General features: G+C 44.7%; 1 protein-coding gene across 2 annotated transcripts in view; it reads right to left on the reverse strand.

Moving 5' to 3' along the window:
- Nucleotides 1-25736, reverse strand: part of GRM7 (glutamate receptor, metabotropic 7) — a 292383-nt gene that overhangs the window by 10946 nt on the left and 255701 nt on the right. Inside the window, exons 9-10 of one of the 2 annotated variants that reach the window (XM_014946805.1) lie at nt 21611-21857; nt 16173-16265 (exon numbers count right to left, since the gene is read on the reverse strand). In XM_014946805.1, the coding sequence (XP_014802291.1) occupies nt 16195-16265; nt 21611-21857 (318 nt within the window). In that variant the 3' untranslated portion in view covers nt 16173-16194. The remainder of the gene's footprint in view (nt 1-16172; nt 16266-21610; nt 21858-25736) is intronic. The other variant, XM_014946806.1, reaches the window with a different exon arrangement.

Genomic DNA, 25736 nt, shown 5'->3' on the forward strand with positions numbered 1-25736 from the left:
CCCCCCCCCCCCCCACACACACACGCTGATGGGGGGGGACAAGGCCACATTCTCCATCAGCTCAACCCGAGCAACACAGACAAGGTGGCTGGAAGCCAGACGTCCACCCAACCTCCCCGGTTCCATCTCCAAACACCCCTCAGATGTCTTCACCTCCAATCTGCAAAGTGCTGGTAACGTTTGTGAGCTCCTGCCCCAGAGGGAAACGGGGTGGGGGACACACACCGGCCCCTCCAAACCCCCAATAAACAGCTGATGGCGAGAGGGCACAGCCAGAAACAGCCAAAACAATCTCACACCCAGTGCTGCTCCACATGCACTTGATAACCTGGATTCACCCCATTCCCCTCTGTTGCCTTCAGAATGCAATTAATAATGAAATGATTACTTCAAATTATTAGAATAATTATGTTTATGCATATGCATGCAAATGCATCATTCAGAGCAGGGCTGGGCAAACGCTGCAGGTCTGAAGAGCATTCACACGTCCATCACTCTACACAGCTCCTGCTTCCAAACTCCTCATGTTCTAACCAGGGCTACATATTACCTTTAGGGCTTGCTTATTATTATCCCTTTTAGAAACGGATATTTACCCTGTCTGTCATGCAAGCTCAGGCTGCAGAGCCCGTCAGCTGAAGGATACAACTGCACTTGAAGTGAGCCTTGAACCCAGGAGACCAGCAAAACATCTCACCGAGCAGTGCCAGGGCCATAAGTAACAATTACAAATATCCAGTATAATGGGGTCTTTTAACGAGTATTGCTTTGAAGTTCCCAGAAGGATTTAATAGGAAGCAAGAGTATGACCTTGTGAGTTCCCCAGGGCACACTGGGATTTGAAATAGGTTTTCCTTTAAACAAAAGTCCATTTTAGCTTATAAGGCTTTCAAGCAGCAGCTGCCATCGGAGGCCTGTTTTTTTAATTCATCAGGGGTTTTTTTTTATGGTGCACTTTTTGTAAAGGCAGAGAATGTATCCGATAGGAAGAATAAGAAAAGCAGTTAGATAATGGCATAACGAGAGAAATCAGTTCAGGTCAAAGTGGCAACGACATGACTTTCCTATAGCCCAAGATACCTTGTTAGGGTTTGAGCACATGTGCTTGCTTGGTCATTCTACAAATGTATTAGATGGAGACCAATCTGCTGTTGAACTTTTATCTCCATAGGGATGAAGAACCTCTAAGCTCAGGCAACGTAGGGAAAGCGATTGTATGAGACAGATGCTTACATTATGGTACAAAGCCAGCAAATTCTGATTTCACTTTGAGCAGAATAATACCCATTAATTTCAGTGAAGCAGGCTTTCCCACAATGAATCCCGGAAAGGACGGGAAGCTTATCATACCGATCACCCTAAAACCCACAAAATGATGTACAGATTACTCCGCAAAGTCAGTATGCACCACTGCACATGGCACTTACCTCCTGAGAGAAAGAAAAGAAGAACGAATTGCTTATTTGAAAGCTGGGCACATTTTCATATCATGTACTAGATAAATAATGAACTCGAGCTCATACACTGCCTTTAAAGCCAGATTTCTCTAGCACAAGAGGAAAGAAATACAGCTGCATGTGGCTGGAAGATTTGCCTAATGGCACAGGGTAACGGTTACGCTGTTCTGACACTGCTTTGCAGACAGCGAATTCAAGCTCTCTTTGTAAAGACGAGCAAGGAAAAACCCCATGGAATGTAGCACAAAACATACACTCTCCATTTTTGAGACAGTGCAATGGTGAACTCCACAGTCAAGCTCTGGTTTATGGACAGGAGTGCTAGGGACTGCGTGGTTGGAGCCCAGGGCAGAGACGGGGCTGCTCACCATCCAAACCTACAGTACAGTATAAACCACAGAATCACAAGGGGTTGGAAGGGAGCTCGGGAGATCACCCAGTCCAACCCCCTGCCAAAGCAGGTTCACCCAGAGCAGGTCCCACAGGAACGTGTCCAGGTGGGGTTTGAATGTCTCCAGAGAAGGAGACTCCACCCCCTCCCTGGGCAGCCTCTGCCAGGGCTCTGCCACCCTCAAAGTGAAGAAGTTCCTCATGTTTAGGTGGAACTTCCTCTGTTGCAGTTTGTACCTGTTCCTCTTGTCCTGTCCCTGGGCACCAGTGGAAAAAGCCTGGCCCCATCCTCCTGACACCCACCCTTTAAGTATTTACAGGCGTTGATCAGATCCCCCCTCAGCCTTCTCTTCTCCAGACTAAAAAGCCCCAAGTTCCTCAGTCTCTCCTCGTTAAGGGAGATGCTCCAGGCCCCTCGTCATCTTCATAGCCCTCTGCTGTACCCTCTCCAGCAGTTCCCTGTCCTTCTTGAACTGGGGAGCCCAGCCCATGGAAAGCACGGAAAGCAGAATGGAATTCACTCCTCTGGGGAACACTATAAAGATCTGTTCCTGCACGAATTCTCACCAGCTCTAACGATGGGAGAGGTGATACACGTTCCCCCTTTGTAAGGGTGAGATATAGCATCCATCATTTATGAATACTTACCAATGAAAGCGATAGTTCTCTGTAAACAAACAAAAAGCATGTCATTTATTTCTCTGCCTCTGAACTGCTTATGCTGATAACTCTGTCAGCACCAATAAAGCCCTTTTGTGAAGCTGGAAAGATGATCTAAACTACCTGTGGTGACAGACACTGCTTTCAGCCTCCTCAGGACTGGGCTAACAGATAATTTTTATCAGCCACACCTTTGAATACTTTGCAAGGTATTATTAAGGTAGGAGCCTTCAGAGACAAATTCTTGTCAATATTAATTTTCCATCCAAGCAAGTAAAAGAAAATGTGACTTTGAGTCAAAGAACAGAGCCAGACACATACTGTTTAGGGCCTGAAAATTCATCATGTTTTCCCCTGGAAAATGACTATAAGATTGAGATTTTGAGTTGGGTAGTAAGATTGCAATAGCAAAGGATTAATCTTCCCCTCCTAAATAAAAGCCAAAATTAAGGCAGCATTGTAGTGCTGAGGAACATCAGTCTCGAGCACGTCTGGCCGCCTCTTCCCTCCTATCTCCCACTCGTCTGCTTTGCAGATAACAGCTCCTGGGTCAGGTGACAACACTGGGATCAAAGAATAAACAGCAGGAAGGCTTATCAACGCTGCCAGCAAACGACAGTTTGCAGAGAGGCTTGAAGAAGACCTGCGGGAGGAAGAGCCGTGGAGCTGTGGTTTGGGGATCAGGCTGGGGGGCAGGAATCCCCGCTCGGAGCTGGGGGTGATGGGGGGTGCCCCGGGAGAGCAGAGCCCCTGCACCAACCCTCACATCATGTAAATTCAGCGGGATGTACTGCTGCCAGGAGCCGGCCAGGAAAGCACCCAGGATCTGAGGAAATGAGCTTCCAAACCTCTGCCAGACTGAGGCAGGGAAGGACCCAACCCCATTCATAGCGATCCTTAATTGGAGCCGACGGTACAGAAAACATACTCATTTAAACTACATTTAAAATGTTTCCCTCTGAATGCTGTGAACTGGAAAGATAACAAATAGTAGCAAATTATTTTCACCTGCTTAAAACAAAGCAATTAATAGTACTTTGGTTATCTTACCTGGAAAGCCAAGCTCTGCTGAGAGCTGTTAAAGCCAAGTGTGAAAACAGTTTGCGTGAAACATAATTAAAATTATGACCTGAGTGATCTTCTAAAACATCCCGGAGGAGCCCTGAAGTCAGAGCTACAAGAAAACCATTCTTCTCTGCCTTTTGACTTTGTTCCTGAACTGGCTCCTGAATGTCCTCCAGCACCTCATGCCACTGTCCCTTCATCTTCTGGCCCCCCCAGGAATGGTGCCGCTGACCCCCTGCTGTGTGGAGGGGTGGGCACTTCCCCGTGCCAATCCCCGGAGATACGTGAGTAAATATAAAGTACTCACGCAAGGAATCGTTTTCTTACACCCACACCCAGTAAATACAGCTCCACGGGTCACCCTGGTTTACCCATTCAAGTCAGCAAAGAACTGAGAATGTTTTTCTAATTAATCATGGTACTTAATAAAAAAATGAAGAAAACCAAAACTCCCTGCAGTTGCCAAACAACAGGAACACACGACTGAACAGCATTTTTTTTCCCCTTTTTTCCTCAGCTGTATTCAGTTATGGGTTTCATACCGAGTTAGATTACAGAGGTATTTTCTGTTTACTCATTTAATTAATTACAAGCAATTCCATTATTTACTCTGTTTATTTCCATTTTTTTCCTTACAAACCAGCACATTACCCTTTATTTCCATTTTTTTCCCCTACAAACCAGCGCATTACCCTCCCAGCCCCTGAGAGCAGTGGCTGGGCAGTGCCAAACCTAACACCTTGCTGAGCCCTGGGCTCAGCCACATCAGCCCATTTCAATCAGACCCCACAGGCGCCCACAGAGTCAGAACCGGATTCGTATTTCTCACAATTTGGAAACACGTACTGATTTTCAATAGAAAACTGCAACCAAGACGACACCTGGAGAGAAAACTTTTGTGGAAGTTGGCTGTTGTCTCAGTCAGTCTCCCAGTCAATAAAGTGCCCCTTCGCGCCATCAGTCACATTTGTGAGCACACCACGGCCTCCTCCTGACGCGCACGTCAAGGGAACCAGGCAACGGGGAGAAAAACAACATCTCGCCCAAGGGCTGTTAATCTGAAGCTGTCGTTGGACGTGCACGACAAGGTTACACTGAATAAAACCTGCCCGTGTTAGAGAAACAGGTCATAGTTCTATTTTAAATAACAATAAGTGTCATATTTATTGCTCCATTTGTTCTTTCCAGGAAAACATAACGACAGAAAAGACTGAACAAACACTTCAGCATCCCGTGGGTAACCGGTTCTTACCCAGTACATCCTCTCCTCTGAAGAGATGAATTTCTCTTGATAAACATCGGATATAAAGCTGTATTTTGTACAGTTTTTTCATGGAGACTTTTCACATACCCAAGCACATCCTGAGTGCTCAGGGCAGTAACTATGTCCTGTATGAAGTACCTTGTACACTGGTGCCCAACCTATTATAGGACTCCTTCAGGTTGTACTTACACTCACCAAAACCTCCTTCCTGGGTTGTCTTCACGTCTCTGCATCAGCACAATCCCAGACGAAACCGGTGCCAAACCTTTTGCCAGGTCATGTCCTCAGGAAACCACATCTGGTCCTGCTGCGACACACGCGGAGCCTGGGGGGGACTTCAGTTGGCTCCTCTACTCTCCAGGTGTCCCAGTGCCCCTGGGGATGCCCCACTGGCTGCAGGAGACCTGGAGCCAGCCTGGGGTGGCTTTGCTCTGCTTTACCTCTGCCTCCAGAGAGAGGGTCTACAGAGCTCCAGCCCTATGATGCTACTGGCAAGATTAACACGGTGTAAGTGGGCATGTGTGCAGCAGAGGGACGTTTGGCTACGGGCCGTGTCTGGTGAGATCCACCACTGGGAGGATGACACTCTCTTACTGCCCCAAAGGAGAAGAGTCTTGTATGAGAAGTTCCCAAGGCAGGGGTGGCCACCCAAGGGTCATCAGAGCTCAGTAAAGATATCCTTTCAACAACACTCTGCTGCACATGTGAAAAAAAAAGCATTTGAAACTGTATTCCTCTAAGGCTTTATGATTTGGCACATCAGCTTGAGCCAGAAGAACGATGCCACACTGAACTGCGAGTCTCCTGGCATGGAAATGATGTGCAGGCTCCGGATTCTTCCACAGAGAACGTGTGTGTGTGTGTTTGTTAGCCTACATGGATATTTGGGGGATGTTTGCCCTGGAAAGCAAACGAGGACACATGCACGTGCCCAGCAATCGCTCCTCTCAGGTGGGAAATCTGAATTTACTTCTGTAGGGAGCAAACAACCCCGTACCACTGCCGGGGGGCAGCTCCTCACCTGAAAGGAGGAACCTGCCCTCCTCTTCTCCCTGAACTCGTTGGCAAAGAGTTGCAAGTAACAAACATCTTAACGGAAAAAATCAAGAATGTTCATGAGGTGCAAAGAGGCTAAATTAACTGGAAAATGTATTAATGGTATATAACTCTGTAACACAGTGTCTAACAAAATTACATCCAGAGCTACATGGTTAAACAGTGCAATTTTGCTGCAATCAACATTTAATTTTTTTGCAGAAAGTCTTGATTTCAAATATCCTGGAAATGTTAAACAGCTGATATTAATAAGAGTACAGGTTTAATATAAGGCTCTTTATTCCATGGACATGATAAGCATCATGACAAGAGGTGTAACTATGGCAACTATATTTTTTTTCTTTCTTTTTCCTCTGAGCAGCAAGAAGAGACATCTCACTGGATGCAGTGCCAGGCTCTTCTCCCCAGTAAACCTCAGTGCTCTGAGCCACAGAGGAGTAACTCAGCCAAACACCAGATCCCGGGACTGGAATGCCTTTCTCTCCTATTGTGTGTCCATCGTGTTTCATAGGCACTTACATGTATTTAGGCATTAACCTAATTCCCTTCCTTTTTTTTTTTTGGCCCTATGGCTAGAAAATAAAATGATGCCTTTTTTCCTTGCTGCCAGATGGAGTTTAAAACCATCAAGCTCACCCCAAAGTCAAAATACCTATTTTCATGACCAAAGGGATGCTCTCCTCTTTAACATATCACCATACCTCACTGAAAGAGATGCACATTTGCTATCCTGAAGCCAATAAAGATTAAAAAACCACCCCTGTGATGTTTTCCAAAGACACAGGGTGTGAAAGTGGTGCCTGTTAGCAACGCGAGAGAGACCCAGAGAAAGACCAATTTCTTGAGTGCCATTCCTTTGATTTGCTGCTGCTTTGCTGGCCCCCAAAACACCAAACCAGCCCAGGCCCCTGCTGCACAAATATATTCTCTGTTTGCTCTCTGTGTCAACATAAAATAATATCCACCTCATTTTCCAGTATTATTTTGTGTCAGTGACAAATGAGTGCTCAGCTGTGTCTCACCCTCCTTCCACTCACACGCTCCTCCAGTTCATCAGTGCTGTCAGTTCCCAGCGCTGCGCCAACATTTCCTACCTTTTTTTTCCTTTTTTTTTTTTCCCCACAAGGTGACAAAACATATCAGGGCTTGGGTAAAATTACTGTGTGAGCCACTGCTCTCCCCTAACCCTGTCGGCTCCACCACCCCTCAGCACACCCCGATTGCGTGCCACCCAGGGTTTTTTTTTCTATTCTTATCTATACAATCTTTGAACAGTTCTCTTCGTGCTTGCAATCATGCCCACAGAACATGCACACCTTTACTCTGAGAATTTCATTTCCCTGTAATACCACTTATTTTCAGTTTTCCTGGCCCTTTTCCTCCATTATTACTATGATTAGCTTTTTGAACTCGCTTACCAAATTTTCAATAGGTTTGTGAACAACTACTCTTTCAGCTAACCCATTGCCACTGGTTCCTGGTGGAAACCCTTTGTCCCTGCTCTCCTGTGAGCTGTTTCTGCTAAAGACTGGACTCCAAAGGCTGCAAGGACCATTAATCTCAGAAAAATACACAACAGGAAAAAAGAAAAATTAAAATAGAAGATTTTTTGTTTTGAGTAAAACTGCAGCAGCAAAGTCCCCAGGTCTAAGACAGGACTGCAATCCCGACAGACAAATCCGAGAGGAATGAGGAATGGGCTCCGCTCATTCCCAGAGAGCCATGCTTCCCTTTCCTGCAGGGAAAAGGAGAGCAGGAGCCTTTGCCCATCGGATCTGCTGGTGGGGAAGGTTGTTGACAACTTTCCTGCCACATATGTTCAACCCTGTTACCTCAGTGGCAGCTCTGAGCAGAACGCCTCTGTCCCCGAGGGGAAAAAAAATATGAAGTCACTCATTGAGTACAGGTGCTGCACCTAGCCTTGTCGTCTGCACAGATTTTATCACAAACGTAAGCTACTCGCTTCTCACCCAGATGTTAGGTGTCCTTAGAGTAACTCCCCTGGCTGTCCTTTGTCCCTGCAGGGTGTGACAGCTGACACCGTGCCCATGGCTGCAAAACCATTGCGCAGGAACCGAAGCAGAGCTTCTTCCGAGATCTTTTAATTCAGCACAGAATTTTTAAAGAAGTGGGCTTGGTTTTGTTTAGTGGAAAAAAAAAAAAAAAGGAAAAATTATACCCTGCTTTGACAAACAGGAATATAAAACGTATACCTCAAGGCAAGTGTGTGTAAGTGAAGAAATCCCTCCCCACTCTGACCGAGCTGGAGGTAACTGGATTCCAGCAGTGGCTGGCCACCCGGCAGCAAATCTCAGCACAACCCCTGCACTTCACAGTCCACCAGAAATATTTTCTTTCCCAGAATATTGCATCTCAAGCATGCACTGAAGGCCTTTCTCTTCTGCCCTGTCTGCACAGCAGGGCTCACCGTTTAACGGCGGTGGGGCTGTTCCCTGGACCTCACCCTGCGAGACGGGGAGCGCGCAGCCTCGTGCCCCCTGCGCTGCCTTGGAAACCCATCTGCAGCCTCAGCTGTTTATCTAACTGTTAATAATAATAATAATTGAATAAATTCCATTAACTGATCATAATATCCACAGGCAAACTAAAATGGCGACAACACAATTTTCTAGCAGTCAAAAATCACCAGCTGGGAACAAGATTGAGAAAATCTGCAAATGCTCTAAATTGCAAAACCTCAAACTCAGGTTCCCTACTACCTCAGAGGGCAAAACACAGTGTGAAGTGTGGCATAGGCTTCCTTCAGTCTTTGACTTCATGGTCATTAGCTGTTAAAATCATAGAACCAATGGTTTGGGTGGGAAGGGACCTTAAAGCCCATCCAGTCCCTGGGCAGGGACACCTCCCACCAGCCCAGGTTGCTCCAAGCCCCCTCCAACCTGGCCTTGAACCCCTCCAGGGATGGGGCAGCCACAGCTTCTCTGGCCAACCTGGGCCAGGCTCTCACCACCCTCACAGCAAAGAAGTTCTTCCCCACATCTCAGCTCCATCTCCCCTCTTTCAGTTTAAAGCCACCACCCCTAGTGCTATCGCTACAGGCCCTTATAAACCATTCCTCTCCAGCTTTCTTGTAGGGTCCCTCTAGGTACCCTCCTAAAAATCTCTTTTCTAGCTACTTCCAGTCAAACTGTCCACACTTTCATCCTCAGTGGCCCGACAACATTGTAGGTCTGAGTTTGTAAACTTTTCTTGGGCCTGGAAGATTCCTGATTATATTGAGTCAGGTTTTACACCGGAGGCTACAGATCATGGCTGCTCTTGGGGACAGTTTTGTTATAATTAAAATAGCAATAACAATCAAAAGAGCACACATCCCGAAAGCTGCAAAAGGCAATCGTAATGTTTCCTGTTGCTTGGGTAGAAATACGACTCCAAATATTGCGATGCCCTAGCCTGGGGAAATTCCAGTGATTTTGGTGAAATTGAGCTGAGAATGTCAAGTCTGATTTCATGATCCTACAACTCTGTGTGTGAGTCACCTCATTACCACGGCTGGGGATGGGAGCACACGTAAGGGGCTACAGCAAGTTACCACGTGAGAACAGCATCAGGTGAGTCCTGTCAGGGTGACATTTCCCCTGCTCGGGAGAAAGGGAGTCATTATAAATATATGGAAGACAAGAGCCAAAAGTCTTTGTCTTTTCCCTGATATTACAATTTATGAATTTGACAAATTCTCCCTGAGAGGGTGTAAGGGCTGATAAATTAGTCAAAGGGATAACTCAGCGCTACTGAGTTTATTAGGCAAAAAAGCAAGAGACTGGTCCATGAGGTATAACAATATATGCAAAATTTACAGCTCACTCTTCCTCCAAATCGCCTCGGAAAAAAAGATCACATAAAATGACAAAGAGAAACAATGGAACAAAAGCGGAATACTAATACTAATACACTAATTAATACTCATTTGTGTCTCCAAGATGCATATCAAGCTACCTAGCTTTTCACATCCAAAGCACTCATAGCCATGAATAAGGTGTTTTAACCAGCCTTGTTCAGACCTCAATCTATAAAGTGATCGTTTCAGTGCATAAAGAATTTCGGTTTTTAAAACAGTCTGACACTTTCCTGTGTATTTACAGTTCTTGTACCATGTAAGTCATGAAAGGTGTGAGACAGCCTGCAAAATAATTAATATGGGAGCACGCAATTATGCGAATGTATTAAACTGCATCATCAAATCTAATTATTTTGAGATGTAAACAGAAAGTAACCAACCCCCAGATGTTCAGAGGGGAGGGAACCGGCACAGGCTCCCGGAGGAACCGTGCTGCCCTGGAGGCTGCAAACTCCCCAGGGTCTCATGGCATCCACTGCCCTGTTACTACCACACATAGAGCTTTTCCAGCAAAATTTCCTGGCCACATAATGATATTAATTAAAGAAATAATCTCGTAAGTAGCTGGAGTCCAGCTACACTTAACGAAGTCAGAAGGATGAAGACTTGGCTTCCCCTGACCTATAGGTCTCATTCCAGCACTAGTTGCAAGATCTTATTTCTGAGAGGTCTTAAATTAAGCATTTAAACAGCACATACTGCTCTCAGCCATACAAAGCGCTGTCATGGTGTAAAAATATATACATCCATTGTGAGGGATACCCTTCATAGTTCGAGATGTCACGAGAAGAGTCTAACCCTTCAATTGCCAAGAAGGGTAATTGCAAACCCCATGAGACAGTCAGGGAGAGAATAATTTCTGGCAGTAGTTTGGCTGCTGGGCAACAGGATGCTGTCATGGATATATAAAACCTGAAGGAAAACATTGATTCAAATGGATATTGAGACCTTGAGAAACTGGTAAAAATTAAAATGCAAATTGAATGTGCAAATGCAAATGGAGGGGGGAAGGAGGAATTAAGTTCTCGGAGTAAAAGTCCTGCTTTTTCCTTTATTTAAAGGAGAAACCTGGAGAGAGCAGCTGCTCCAGGGACAGTCCAGGAAAGGGAACTCACTCAAACCAACGAATGTCTCAAAAACATCAAACAGCACGTTTGAGTTTCACTCGACACCCTTCAGGGCACACCGAGCTGCATTTTCTCTCCAGCACATTGGTCTTAAGGCACGTTAGTCCTGCACGTCTCCGTCTCCTTAGAGGCTGTATCTGTATAAATCTTCCAGCGTAAAATGTAAATAAGACAATATCAAACCTGCAAAATTGTACCTGTGGAAAACAGGCCTCGTTACGGATACCCCTCGGCGTGTACAAAATTAAAGGTTGTTCAACTGTTCAACCTCATCAAATGTAGACGGGCTGCGGCTTGAAAAATATGTGCTAATGAATAAGTAATTTTGGGAATAAATACTTACATGCTGGTTTCCAGCTTAAATTTGCAAAAGCACTGGAGTGCAAGGGGCCTGAGGGCGCGTAGAAGGGACCTGTGTGCATCTCTCCACCAGCGTGTGTGTGTGTGTGTTAGAGATGTGTCCCCAACAGGTAGTGACTACTGGGAAGGCAGCTCAGGAGAAAAAGTACGTGGTGATTACAAGAAGAGAGAGGGGAAAAAAAAATCACCTCTGAACTGTAGAAAATGGAAAGTAAAAAAATAAATAATGCACCCATGGTTCATAGTGTGGCACAACAGCAAGTTGTGCTGTGTCTGCTTTGTCAAACTCTGCTATGCAAAGCCACATGAAAGTGAGAGCTAATGTTCCTGAGGGGGAGCAACTGCAGTACAGTCTGTTGCAAACACATTTTTGCTAAAGCTTTAGTAAATACTTCTACAACACCTTCTCTCCCCAAGGAAGCAGAGCGAGTCCTGCTCTGATCCTCCCCTTTGGACGAGAAGGTGAGGGACATCCAGACAGCAGCATCAGGGCAACACCACCCAAACAACACAGGGAAAGGCACCTCACTGCAATTAAATAGATATTCCTTTGATTTCCAATTTATTCCCTGGGTGTAGAGGGGTTTGGGTTGGAAGGGACCCTTAGAGGTCATCTAGTGCAACCCCCTGCCATGGGCAGGGCATGGTCCTTCACACCATGTCCAAAACAGCTGTAAAGAGCAGTTGAAGCATCAGTTGAGAACTGAACTGAAATCTGCTCAGGTTCTGCAGGAAACAGCAGCTGGAAACAAAACACCAAGCCAAGCTCCTGCAGAGGAACGGAACCAGCAGCCCCAAACCCCAAACCCCTTCTCTAGCTCAGAGCACTCATGGTTCCCAACCGAGAGGAAACCTGGGGGAGCCCATGCTCCTCGAGAGCTGAGCTCTCCTCCAGCAGGGCAAGAGAAAACCAAGAAGAAGACCCGTCAAAGGCTTTTGCTTATGAATTTTGACTGCAAATTCTCATTTCTTAGCAATCTCCACTGAATAGAAAATCCTTCAAGTGAGGTTAAACACAGAGCGCTTTCTCAGGATGAAACTAGCCAGATTTAAAATGAAAATGACGCTTCAATCCAGAAAATAATTATTCTGTACCACATCCTCTAAGGCGTGACAAGCTACAGGACATCACCCAATTCAGACCCAAAGCCTTCAGAGAGCTGCCCGCTCCTCAGAGCTGCTGCTGGCTGGTGTTGGTGGCCCTGGGTCCCTGGGACCACGCGCAGGAGGAGGAGAGACACAGAAAATCCTTGGCACCAGAAGGGAACTGGAACTGCTTACCTCTTTCACCATAAACCCAAAATGGTTTTGAACCCAAGTCATGACTCGTATCACAACACCTTCATTATAGCATAATTGAAGTAATTACATATATATTCTAGGAGAGATATGACCAAGAAACGTAATGACTTCACACAACATGGTGCTGCACATGCCTTCCAAATATCTCAGCACTTTGCAATCACCATGGAAATTCCTCTGCATACAGAGCAAGCAAAAAAAAAAAAAAAAAGACTTGTAAAGCAACTGCAAACCTTTTGGAAGCAGCACACGGTGCCCAAGCCCTGGGAGGAGAACCCCTGCCTCGGACCGGGGCTGAGCTACCCGCACTCCTAATTGGATTATAATTGTTTAACAGACTCAGTGGTGCTAATGGCCTGCTCTGTGCAAAAACCAACCCTCCCAGCTCTGCCCTTGCAGAGAGGTACAATGATTGGCATTCTCAAATTAATACAGTCAGCACTGGAGATCTACTCATTGCCCAAAGCCACACGCAGGACCAGCTTGGGGGAAACCCAACGTGAATTCCAGAGGAACACGAAGTTCAAGGATGTGCCAGCTGCCGCCCAAAGGTCAGAAAACATTTCTGCTGAGCAGGTACCTGCTCCTCTTTGTGTCCTTAACCCCTGGCAGCCGAGCGCTGCGGCACGGAGCTGAGGTGGAAAGGTTACCTGCTGCTCGAGAATCTGAGCAGGAGCCTCGGCTCATACCAATTGATGTTTCTTCTTCAAAGCAATGGGACTGCTGTGGGTTAGACACGCTCAGCCTCTGGCCCAGATGGGGCCAAAGTTCAGCAGAAAACACAGATAAATGATAAAAGGTTGCTGATGAGTTGTGGTGTTTCACCCTCATCCCTGCTAAAGCAGGTTTAAGTGCCAAAGGACTCCCAGTACCATCTTGTTGCAAAAACCAACCCAAATAACAATGTCCAGTAATAATAATCCAACTAAAAAAGCAGGGGGACACTCTCCATTTAGTCTCTCCTTGACTGCTTTTATAAATTCTATGGCAGACTTCAGAGCACAGCAAACTCATGGGCATCACTCGGTCCCTTCCAGAGCAAAAAAGCAACCTATTGCCATGGTTTTCTTTGTCCTTGTTACCCAGAAGCCAATCTCTGTTAAACAGCGTGTACCACATACAGGGCAAAACGCTCAGTAGCTCTGGTGTGCCGAGGGGACACGCCGAGGAGAGCCACGTCCTCTTTGCACCAGCTTAGACGAAGAGTTCACTGACCTCGGCATGAAGTGTCAGACTCACACCACCCTCAAAACTTTATGGTCCTTGTCCCTCAGGTCCAGGAGGCAGTAGAAGAGAGGAGACGTCCTTCTGGGACTTACATGATCCCATCTGCGATGCACGGGCATCTCACCATCCTCATCCTCGGGAGCCTGCTAGCCTTGCACTGGGAGGCTCTGAAAGCCCAAGGGATGGATCCAGGTCCTTAAGGTATCCCAAGTACTGGCCTGTCTTTTCCTCCTGACCCGTAAGCTTGTTGCTTGGCGATGGGTCAGAAGAAAATTGCTGCAGATATTTCTACAGGACCAAATGTGACTCTAAAACAGCATTTAGTGTTTCTTTGCCTTGTTCAGGTGATGGAAAATTTTTTTTCCTGTGACCCAGATACCATGTAGAGTTTTTCAAGCCTTGTATTTCCACCAGTCTCAGCAGTAAAGAAGTCCTATTTGTCACTCACGGGAAACAATTTAAAAGCATCATAAATGCCTCTCTCCGTGCGTCACAGCAGAGACTGACACAGCCAAGCAATGGCTCGAGGACTGTGCTCACACCAACACACCAATACCTTACTGGCAAAACAAGTGTCAATTTACAACTAAGTTGATGTTTGCCTGATATCATTGCTTTGCTTTTAATACAATGTATTGTCTCTTGCTGGTTTTTGTTTTGTATTCCTGGAAGAACAAATCAAAACACAGCAGCCAGAGCGACAGCAACCAGCCCAGCGGGAACAGAAACGCTCCCGGGTGAGAAGCGGAGACCAGGACCCGCTGCAGAAGAGCTCTGGTGTGGGTGAGACCATCACAAACCCAAACCAGCCTTGGCTGTGGCATTATTCATAGTTTGGTATGGGCCAAATTTTGACATCTGCTTAAAGAATCTGAATGACCATTCGCTTTTGATAGAAATTGGATGGTAAAATTGTGTGCCTCTGCAGCGAGCAATTACACAATAATGGTACATGGAAAAAAGAATTTTTAGAAATCTGTGTGAGCTCCTAATTCTTTAGATTTTTAAATGGTTTTTACATTTTATATGAAAAAGTGATTTCTCCTTAGACTTAGGGTGCCTTCCATCTCTCTCCTATTCTTCTCATCCCCTTCCTTGAGCAATTCCATCTTCACATGGTCGCCCTTTACTCTCTCACATCTGATTTGCAATAATGCTTTGAGTGGCCCCTTCTCCTCTCTGACTACTTCGTTATATTTCCCTCGACACCAGCCACCATCAACCTTTCTGACTCCGGCCCTCCGGTGAGGCAGGTCATTCTGGTGTTCGTAAAGAGCTTCACACCTTAAATAAGGCTTTCTGCCTGAGCTGGGTAAGTTAGAATAATGGGCACGATTCAAATACAATAAAAAACTATTTGAACACTTTGCAAGAACTCAGGTTGAATTGAAACTGGAGCTGTGGCAATTTACACCAGCTAAAGATATTAGTATTTTTTTTTCCCTGTGACTCAGAGACTCAATTCAAGCAGCATTCCTACCTTTGCTGATATAAGTTCTCACCTATTAGAGCTCAGCTAAACACTGTGAAGGCTGGAAACAGCAATTTCTTCCGGCACCAGCCGCACAGTACGGCAGAAACCTGGCCAGCACCTTCCAGCCCTGGGCAAAACCTCAGAGGAGAGGGCAAAGCCGTCTGAGCACACACACACCGAGTTGAAGACATGATAAGCAATTATTAATGGTTATTAGTTAATTGTCTCCAATATCAAACGCTTCCTCGTTCCCCTGATTTCACCAGAAAAGCAGCAATTCCTGGCCGGTGAAGTCACAAATACAGACTCAGCTCACAAGATCACCACGGAAGCAGTCACAACACTGGGGAAAAGCCAGCCCTCAAAAATTGTTCACTGGTGGTTATTCAGGAGTGGTCACTGGGATCACCCACAGGGAAACACAAAATATTTTGCAGACTTTTTTTTGAGTCATTTATAATTTTAGAGTAATGTAGATTGCTCACACGTTAGCAAACTTTATTTTTATGCTGCCAAGCAACCCTGCTGGTAAAGCTGCTAGAAATGAGTCAGAAAGTATTTTGTTAGTGGTTAGATCTGATTGCCATAATTAACTTTTGATGATTTGTTTGTTCCTTTTAAAAATTGTTATCAAATATTCTCATCTCCAAAGGCTTTACTGGGCCCCACCTCCACTGGTGGGCAGTAGAAGACCACCAGTCCCTTGTCTCGCTGGGGCACAGCACAGGGATTAAAACCATCCAGGTCCTGGGTCTCCCCTTTTCACAGCAAACCCTTCACACGGGGGCTTTAGGTAGTGGATTGTGAACAATTTTTAAGTTAGATACTTGTTTTAACACAGCTGCAGTAATGCACATTCCTCGTTTATTCACGTATATAATAATAATAATGATTTGAGAATAAAGTAATAAGAAGCTGGATTTTTCCTTACCTTTTTGGAAAGCAGGCAAAAGCTATACAGTAGGTGGAAGAGTGTACCAAGTAACAGATTTTTGAACACTCTTTCTTACTGGTGGTATGCAGTCTACAGGAAAAGTAAATACATTGGTATGTATAATACGTCTGTTCACAATAAACTCTTCACATTTTGCCCTGTCATGGAGGCCGCGACATTAATCCAAGTGAAGAGCTCAGATTAGAGCAGTGATAGTGGGAAGGCCGAGAGGCGCCACTTCATGACATTAACTCTGGGCTAGAAATAAATGAACCCGTTCGTGGAAGTTCAGGTACCTCTGAACATGGGAGCGGCTGCTCAGAAAAGAGCAGGTCTAGCTGATTTTTTATTTTTTTTCCCTCTTCCCTGAACAAACTCTGGAATGTTTGGCTTTAATTTAAGGTTCCCCAGTCCTTCCTCACCGATGGATTCACTCTTAGCTTCCTTAGCATCACGTACAACCATTTTAGGGTTTTTCTTCAGGAAGATGGGATGTGGAACGCCATGGCAGGGATGTTAAGGGTGAACACAAATGAAGACAGAAAGGCACCAGGGCACAGCAGGGAGCATTGGCACAGCGGTGTCTGAGACAGGAGATGGTCATGCTCCACGTATGCTGTGGGGAGCCCACAGCCAACATCCATTCTCAGCACGGGGAGGAGAGTGGGGATGGCCCTACGCTGCCCCTGCAATAGAGAGGGGCTGGCAGCCCACAGCAACCCACCCTTTGAAAATGGAAACACGCAAACGGTGCCTGGTCTGTCTGGGGACAACCCGCCCTGAAAACTGAATCAGCTGCCAGGTAACTTCTACTTCATGCTAAATAAATATTGTCTTGAACACGCCTGCGCGGGTACTGGGCTCTCGCAGCACCTGACAACTTACAAGTCCACAAACCTATAACCCTACTGAGAATTAGACTGAAAATTGTAGGTTTTTAAACTGTAAATTACTCTGGTTGGTCCATGGTGAAACCTTTCCTTTGCCACTTCTCAACAAATCTCAACTAAACTCTGTGGGGAAAGCGGTCTCCTCCCAGGAGCTGCTCTGTCTTTCCAGCAGTAGTTTCTCACTTTGATGCCCTCAGTGTCCCAGAGATGCTCCATGTCTCCTCTTCAATACTGTCTGCTAGTGGGTATCTGCAATACTTGCCTTGTTCTCAGAGCTGTATTGGGTTTATAGCAGGGGAAAAAGGGAAAAAAAAGGGGCATAAACTTGAGCAGAGCCATTCTCATAGACTGTGAGATCTTCCCCGTAAGACTGGGAACATCGACACTGGAAGACCAACACTCCCTGTGCTGCCAAGTCCCAAAAAGTCCTGTTTCCTGCCAGAAAGCATCTTCCCAGAAGATCTACCCCTCAGGAGGCCCTCGGCTCCCTTCCCATGGCTGCTCCCGGGGGAAATGCAGGAAAACAAACACCCTTCCAGCCAGGTCTCCTCGTCCAGCCTTGCCAGGAGCACAACCTCCTCATCACCAAACAACCGAGAGGCTCATTTCCCTGTCGCTCTGTTTTGGTAAAGCCATGAATTAAAACAGGTTGCTAGGGAAAAGGAGTAATTACATGCAATCTCAATATAAGTTAAGTATGGGTCGGAGGTTCAAATGTTTTTCTCAGTCTGACACTCAGCTCTGGCAGCAGGAACATGAGCAGGAAACTGGGCAGAAGCCCTCACTAGCTCTTCCACTTCGGGCTTGATGAGAAGTGTCTTCTCAAGGTGTGTGAAATTCCACCAAAGGCACATGAGAGCAGAATGAACTCGTTACATGGATGGAAGCTGCTCCGCACCCAATTCTGCTCATCAGAATCTGCCACAAACAGGGCTTAGCAGGAAAAAGCTGTCGAATGAGTAAAAGCATGCGCATGCCAGATGGCAAACAGGAATGATTGAGAGAGTTTTCATAAGCAACACAGTCTTAGACTGAAAAGCTTGGCCTTAATATTTCCCATTCAGCACAAAAGCCCTCCCAGGACACGGCTGGGGAGCTCAACTTGTGAAATGTCTTGCTTCCCATATATCCTCCATAAAAAGCTGCAGCACAGTGAGTCCTTACTCCTCCTGGTGGGTGGGATAGAAGGTCACTGCATTTCAAGTGATTTCCCTCCCACGTTAGGTGGGTTGCAGTTTCTTCTTTCATGCTCACGCTCAAACCTCAGCCCTTGAGCCCGGCCCTCCTAAGTGCTCTGCGCATTTTTTCCGAGCTCAAATTCCTGCAGATCACCCCAGAATTACGTGCAGCATTCCCACACCACTGCTGAGGAATCCCACACCTGCTCTTGGAATCCACTCAGGTAGGTTATAAACCTTCCAGCTTTACATGCCCGCCTTCAGTTCATTAGGCATTTGTTCTTTTAAAATTTCCTAAATAATGGAGGTTTTTTTCCAAGGTTATTTTTCTGTAAAACCATCCATATTTTACTTTTGGTTGTGACTCTGGCATATACATAGGACTGACCATAAATTTGGGCAGAGTCCCCAAGCTCCCCAATGTTTGGAGGTACATGAATCCCACGCGGGTGGCTCGGTGTGAATCGCCTCTTAGGAAATAGGAAATATTTGTGTATTTTTGATAGAAATGGCAACTCCAGTCTCCAGCACCCGAGCAAGCCACGAACAGCAGCATCACCAGGAAATGCAACAGAAAATCGAACTGGAAAACCCAACTGTGCTTTGGCACTTACAAGAAAACACTTGGTAGCGAAGCCAGATCCACATCTCAGCTTTGCACGGTGCTGATGACTCTCTTTAATCCCCTTCAATTAATTAACTTCCAGCCTAACTTAGTGAGTGTCAGAGGAGCCTGGAGCAGAACTAACAACCAGGACTTCCCACCCCTGTGCTCCTCGGTTAAATTGCTATGAAAACATCAACACCTTATTTATTTACAGAGACCACTTTTTCATTCAAAACATGGGGAGTTTTGCTTGGCTGACACTGCTTTTTTTTGAGCTCATTACTATTCTTTTCAATTTTTCCACCTAAAAATGGAACTGTAAACATTTTTTTTAAACAAAATACTCAGATTTTTTTTTTTAAAAGAGACTCAATTCAGGTATTCAAGGAATTACTTGTCTAGACTCACACGCTGAATGTTGCCTGATTAGGGGTTGATTGACAACCTGTTGAACACTATAGGAGAGCTCCCATTCACTGTAGCTGTAGCCTACGCTGGGACTAAATGTACCCAAATACTTCTAAGTACAGCGTAGTTTATTTCATTTCATTTTCTAATAATTTTTATTAACATGCATATCCAGGGAATAAAATACTTCTAGTAGGTGCAGCTGATAATATAAACAGATGGTACTATATATTAAAATAATTAAAAGATGTAAAAGAAAATTTATTTTCCAAACCATAAAATATGTAAAAGCCCAGTACTCGGAGAAAGGCCTATAAATTAATACTATTGCACATTTCCTGACTGGCTAGGCTGAACAAACAAATTTATATGCCTTAAAATCCTGCATGTAAGCAAGTGAGGTCATGGAAAGCATTCTTCCTTCACACACACTGAATCCAAAGTTGTGAAGGTTTCTCTCCCAGTGGACTTTACCCCAGTTTTAAATCAGTGTTACCTTAACTGGGACTGAGGACTGGATGCTTAAGGCAGAAACCGGTAGACCTCAGCAGGCAGGGGATTATGTCCCTTACTTCTGCCTCTTAAAAACATATTATAGCGTACAGTCTTGGCTGAAAGAAATGTCATATTTTACCAGGAATATGGTGGGTTAAGTGAGCAAGATTTCTTTTTAATAATCATATCTCCTTCCCAGGGAAAAATCTGGCTGTTCTTTGGCGGGGGGTGGAATATTCTCAGAAGTCTGAAAACAGCAATAAGATGCCTCAGAGGAGAATGAGACCAGGAGGGGAAGCCCAGAGTCGGAAAGCCCCAAGCTGCAGTTCCCACAGGGGGTTCTACATCTGCTTCTACACTGAACAGTTCATCACCAGAACCTTCCTATTTTTCCTTGTTGTTCAAGTCTTTGGGTGGAAATTCTTAGGTTTTGATTTTTCTGGAGGAGAAACTAATTCCAGCCCATTTGACCAGAAGAGCAATTAGTGAAACACAGTTCAGCAACACACATTTTCTAAACCCCCTTCTTCCTCCTCCTTCTCCTCCTCCTCCTCCTTTCTCTCCCTCCATCCTCAGAGCCGTTTCCCCACCCAGCTGTCTCAGGGACAGTGATGCCCCAACACCTCGAGGAGCGGTCGGGGGGTTGGACATCACCAGCAGGAGCTCCAGAGTGAGGAGGTGTGGGGACTGGAGCCAGTGGCAGGGGTTCCTTCAGCAGAAATGCGACTGGGCAGAGGACTCTGCAACTCTCACTCGTGCTGGGTAATACCCTAATGCCAGAAATAACTGTATTTCCTCTTGCAGTGAGGGCTCTATTCAGTATGATGGGAGGAGGCATAACAGGGTCCTCAGTTCCTGAGAAGCATTTCCTTAGTGCCTTATCCCAGAGTCACAGCTCAGACAGTTCTGTTTCTGAAGACAAATTTTGTTTTTCCAGTTAGAATATATTTTGTATACCTGCATGATAACACATCAGAGAAAAATACTCCAGAGGTGAATAAAGGGAGGAAAAGTGCTGTGTCAATAATTTGCTGGCTGTTGCCACTTTGCTTTGACAGCAGAGTTTCTGCTTTGAGGCAGATATTCAGGCGGCAGTTAATAGACAAGAAGTGGCAGGGATTTCAGCAGCAAATGGATGAACGGATCATGGGCAAGGAAAGGGCATTTCTCCACATTCAGATCTGTTTTTCATAAAAACTGCAGACATGTCTAAACCTTTCCAATGTGCTACAAAGTTGTGCAGCTGTCTCCTTCCTCAACTCCTTCCAGATTCAAATGCAAATCAAATTTGATGGCCTCAGTATGTAATTTTGTGCTACAATATACCATGCTGTGCACATTAAGGAAACTGGAAGCATCTTTTCGATCTCTTCCTTTTAAATCAGTGGCAAGATTTGCATTCACTTTTATGGGACCGGATAAAATCCTTAAATGGGAATCTTCAAGGATTGGGAGATTTTTGCAAAGAAAACTTTGCAGGAAACAAAATTGTAACTGAAGTTGTCAGAGTTATCAATGAGTTTGGTCCTTGTCCTTCCTTTCAACCTGCCCAGGTTAGGAAGGCTGGAGTTGGACATGGGCTGAAGGGTCTGGCGCTCAGGGATGCTGCTGATCTCTCCCTCACGGAGGAGGGAAAGGAGGAGGAGTCACTCACAGCTACCAAACGTCTTGTGAGGAGCTGCTGCCAACAGGCACAACTCAAAAAAGCCAGGAGGAAATAGAGAATTTAAAAAAAAAACAAGGAGCATCAAAAATATCTTTAACTGAGATGACCAAATAATACAAAGACCCTAAAATTCAAATATTGGTCAAAGCCTCCAACCCCCCCGGGGAGAGCAGAAGGTGGGCAGTACTCACTGTTGGGGTCTACGTTCTCACACAGCTCCGTCTTGGCCTCGCCGTTGGGCCGGTCGCTGGGTTTGTGCGAGAGCCGTGAGGACATGGTCGCTGCCGTCACCACGGCCTTGAAGCTGCGCTTCCGTTTCTGGACGTTGAGCTCGGGGTGGAAGATGATGATGTACACCTTCGGCATGTAAAGCATCCCCAGGGCCACTGAAGCACTTAAGTTCATGGATATTGTAAGTGTGGTAGTTTGTATGTAGAGCTAGGAGACACAACACACGAGACACTATTACAAATAAGATGACTGGGAAGAAGGCTGTAGTATTTCAAACATTAAGTAATCATTTAAAATTAATTTTTTCATGGGTTTGCAACCGAAGATGCGTGAGCTGGGACCTTTGTGCTGCAAACCACCGTGAGGTCCAACCCACACCAGCAACCTCCTACGTCTACAGCCTCTTTGGAGGCTCAATGCCAGAAACTTTCCTTAACAATACAATTTCCATTGTACCCTTATGGTATAGCTTCCATTTGTTTATTTAAAGAGTGAAGATCAGATTTGGATTGAAATAATGCTGGCATCTTTCTACAGATTTACTGTAAGTTATGGAAGAGGAGCCATAATAATTCAGGTTAGTAAAAAAAAAATCTTTAAAAAAAAATTAAGGAAGGTGGGATTTTTTTTTTGTTTTTACTATAATTGTCTACAATTCATTAAAATAAGTTTGCAGAGAATACACAATATTTTGTGTGCTTGTCACATTCAGCTACGCTTTTTACCAAAAAATAGTATATATGTAAGTCAGAGACCAGGTACTGCCGAGAGATGGGTATTCAGAGAGACCACAAGGATTCAAAAATGTACTCTGCAAATATATGGGGTAGAAAAGCGTTTTTTAAAAAAACCCCTATCTTTTCAGAGGACACACTTAATAGATAAACTAGAACAATTCTCGTGACTTTAGAGGATTAGGCAGAGTTAAAAGCACAATACAGGTGTGAGGGAGCTGAAGAGGGAGGGAGCAAAGTCTCTGCGGATCCTCTTCAAAAATTAAATATACAGTAAATCCATATAGAAGGGAAAATCATTATACGTTGAGGGTGATTTCATCAGAACACTATTTCCTCTTCTCCCCCTATTCAGTGCTAATCAGTCTGAATTTCTAGTGGAAAAACTCCATGAATAAATACAATGGCAGAGTAAAATGCTGACTGCTCAGGTATTTCCAAATTCCCATATTTCGAAAAATATGAATGTCTCCAGCCTTGCTAGTTATATCTGCCCAACAGTTGTTACTAGAGCGATTAAGGCCACCACTGGAAGCAATAAAACACCTTACAGAAGACATTAAAAACGTGCTGTGTCTCTGTGCAGATGCACACCAGCAGAAACTAAAGTGCTTTCTCGGTTTCTGTTTACTCATTATCAGAAGGAAACGACACTGATGTTGTCAGAAATGTTGCCAAAGTCAAAAAGTCTTGGAAAACAACAGCTCCCTGTAGGAATTTTGATGAACTGTGTCATTTAAACAAAATAACTTTGTATAGACGCCTATGTCAAACGCACTGAGTGTGACAGCAACAAAAAGACCTAGAAAAGCAGAAAGATGCATTTTGAGTCAGAGCTACTTTCAAAAGCACTATGTAGTAAGAAGTTTTCAGATGGAGCCTCAGTAAACGGATTTGTTACCTGCGTGTGGCATTGTCTAAATTTTAGAGCAGCCCATGGGTTGGGTATGCCAGGGTTCTCTTTAGCAAGAGACTGTAAGAACAAGTGAAGATCATAGACACCAAGAGAAGAAGGGGACCCTCTCTGTGAGCTCCTTTGGAACAGGACACACAACCCGCACGCTCCCACGCAGGAGCCCCGTAACCACATTTGATGGGCTTATGGTCTTGCAGAAACAGCCAGCTACTGACAAAATCCACCCCCGGAGCCATTCCCTGTCTCATGGCTTCCCTACAGGGTCTTCCATGGGCTCCACCAGTGGGGAGCTGGCCTGACTTGGAGGTGACTCACCCTGGGAATGGTTTGACCCAACATTTTCCCCTTAATCCTGGGCTCCTGCGATTGCCAAAGCCACAACCAGCAACATTTTCATCTAGGTGCACACAGGTATTAATTTTTATTTCCTTCTGCCGTTAAGGGGTTGAAGGTTAAACGAGTATTTCATGAGCGGGGTCTCTTGCAGCACCAGCCAGCAGAGGTTCCTACCTTCAAATGCCGATGGGAGATAAAAGGAAAGGGAGAAAAGAGCTTTTGTAGAACAAGGCAAGATGAGTGACACACAATGCTTCTCATGACAAATGGGAGCTTTATAAAGATAAGGGAAACTAATAGATATGCTTATTATGCAGAGCCTTAGTTTTATGTATTTTATCTCTGCTTTGTGGTTTTACCAGTCAAACATAAAATTGCAGTTTACATGAAACTATTTCATTTCTTATTTCACTTCTTCTGATAAACTCTTTGAAAGCATTTTAGATGAATGCAAATGGGTGACTTAAAATACAAAGGATAAGATTAAACCGACAATGAGAGTCTAATAACTTATGCCTGCATTTAAAAGCTGGCTGGTGAGACCTGGTAGTTTCCAAACCTGCGATCAAATTAAGAAATTAAGATGCAGATTTAGTGACAGATGCTCGAACTCGACATGAATGAGAACTGGGATTGAGCTGAGTGTTGCCAGTGGAAATCAAAGCTTTGTAAAATCAATGCCATGCTGGTCTCTGCAAGCCCTCCCCTGTGGAGGGCTGGGAGCCACGTTTGCTAGGATGTGAGGACAAAGTCATTCCAGAGGGTCATCCTCCCTCACACCTCCCTCCTTCTCTCTCTCAAGCAGACTCTGAATTTTGCCAAATTTTAACTTGATATGAAACTTAACACACCGCTGTTACAAATGCGTCAGACTTTGAAGCAGTGCACTGGAGAAAACTCAACCCTAAGGATATCATTCACATGCAAAGGCACCTAGATTTTATCATTTATTTTACATAAAGGATTCCCATTTGAATTTTAGATTTCTACATTTTCCAGATTCCTGCTTTATTCATGCAAATGATGAAAATTACCTTCAAAAACCTTGAGAGAAAATTAGACTGGTCTTGAATACACACATCTAATACCCAGCAATTTTTCTAGAACAAATGATATCAATGGACGATTTTGCATGAGCTGGGATTACTCTCAGAAGTAAAGCACTGCAGGATCCAGCCTTCTGGTCTCTGCTAACCCAGTGGATGGATTTCCAACTGCTGGGCCATAAAAAGGGAACTTATAGCTGCCGATCTTAGAAAAGTCTCTTTAGGAATCAGAAATACTTTTTTTTGTAGGCTAATGCTTTGCATTCACAGTCTAATCAAGAGCAACTGCTCCTTTTATCTAATTCAGCTTTGTAATTATGCAGTGAATTGTGTTATTTTGTAATATGGAAATAAAGTGGTATCGAGATATTTTTGGACTTGGGTTATCACAAACCGATTTATCTCACTTTTATATGGGAATTAAAACAAATGTTCTTACATGTGAAGTAGACATTTCATAAATCTCCCAGGCGGCTTCCAGGTCATCTGAAGATTTCATCTCATTCTCCACATTATGTTGTGCAAATATAAGAATGAGAAACTTTTTTTTTTTTAAAATAAAAATTAAAATTAGCTCCACTGCATTATACGTTTGCAAAAATATGGAAAGTAAAAAGGCTTGAATGCAAACGGCTTCTCAGACATTATAGCATCTAACGCTCCTCCCCACCAAAGTTACTCCATCATTTTAAATATGAATAAAAAAGGAAAATACCTGTTTTCTAGTGAAACCTGTGCTTCTGGTATTTTGACTTTGCTTAGGAAGAACCACTGCCCTCCATCCAAGAATGTCGTTGGCCTTTTGTTACCCAAATCACTGCAAGGGGCTACATGGAGTTTCTCATAGAGCAACACCAGCTATCGTTACCGTGAGCTATGGCCAGGACCCAGGGCAGATGTTGCTGAACAAAAATCTCCAGTCACAAAGCACACCTAACTGAAAAAAAAAAAAAAAAAGCACCCAACTGAAAAAAACCCACCCCAACCCAGCTGTAAAAGCAAATGCTGTTCTCATTTCCTTAGACAGCTTGATTTATGGAAGTTTCAGGCGACG

The sequence above is a fragment of the Calidris pugnax genome, unplaced genomic scaffold (assembly GCF_001431845.1).
Source record: "Calidris pugnax isolate Ruff unplaced genomic scaffold, ASM143184v1 scaffold81, whole genome shotgun sequence".
Lineage (NCBI taxonomy): Eukaryota > Metazoa > Chordata > Aves > Charadriiformes > Scolopacidae > Calidris > Calidris pugnax.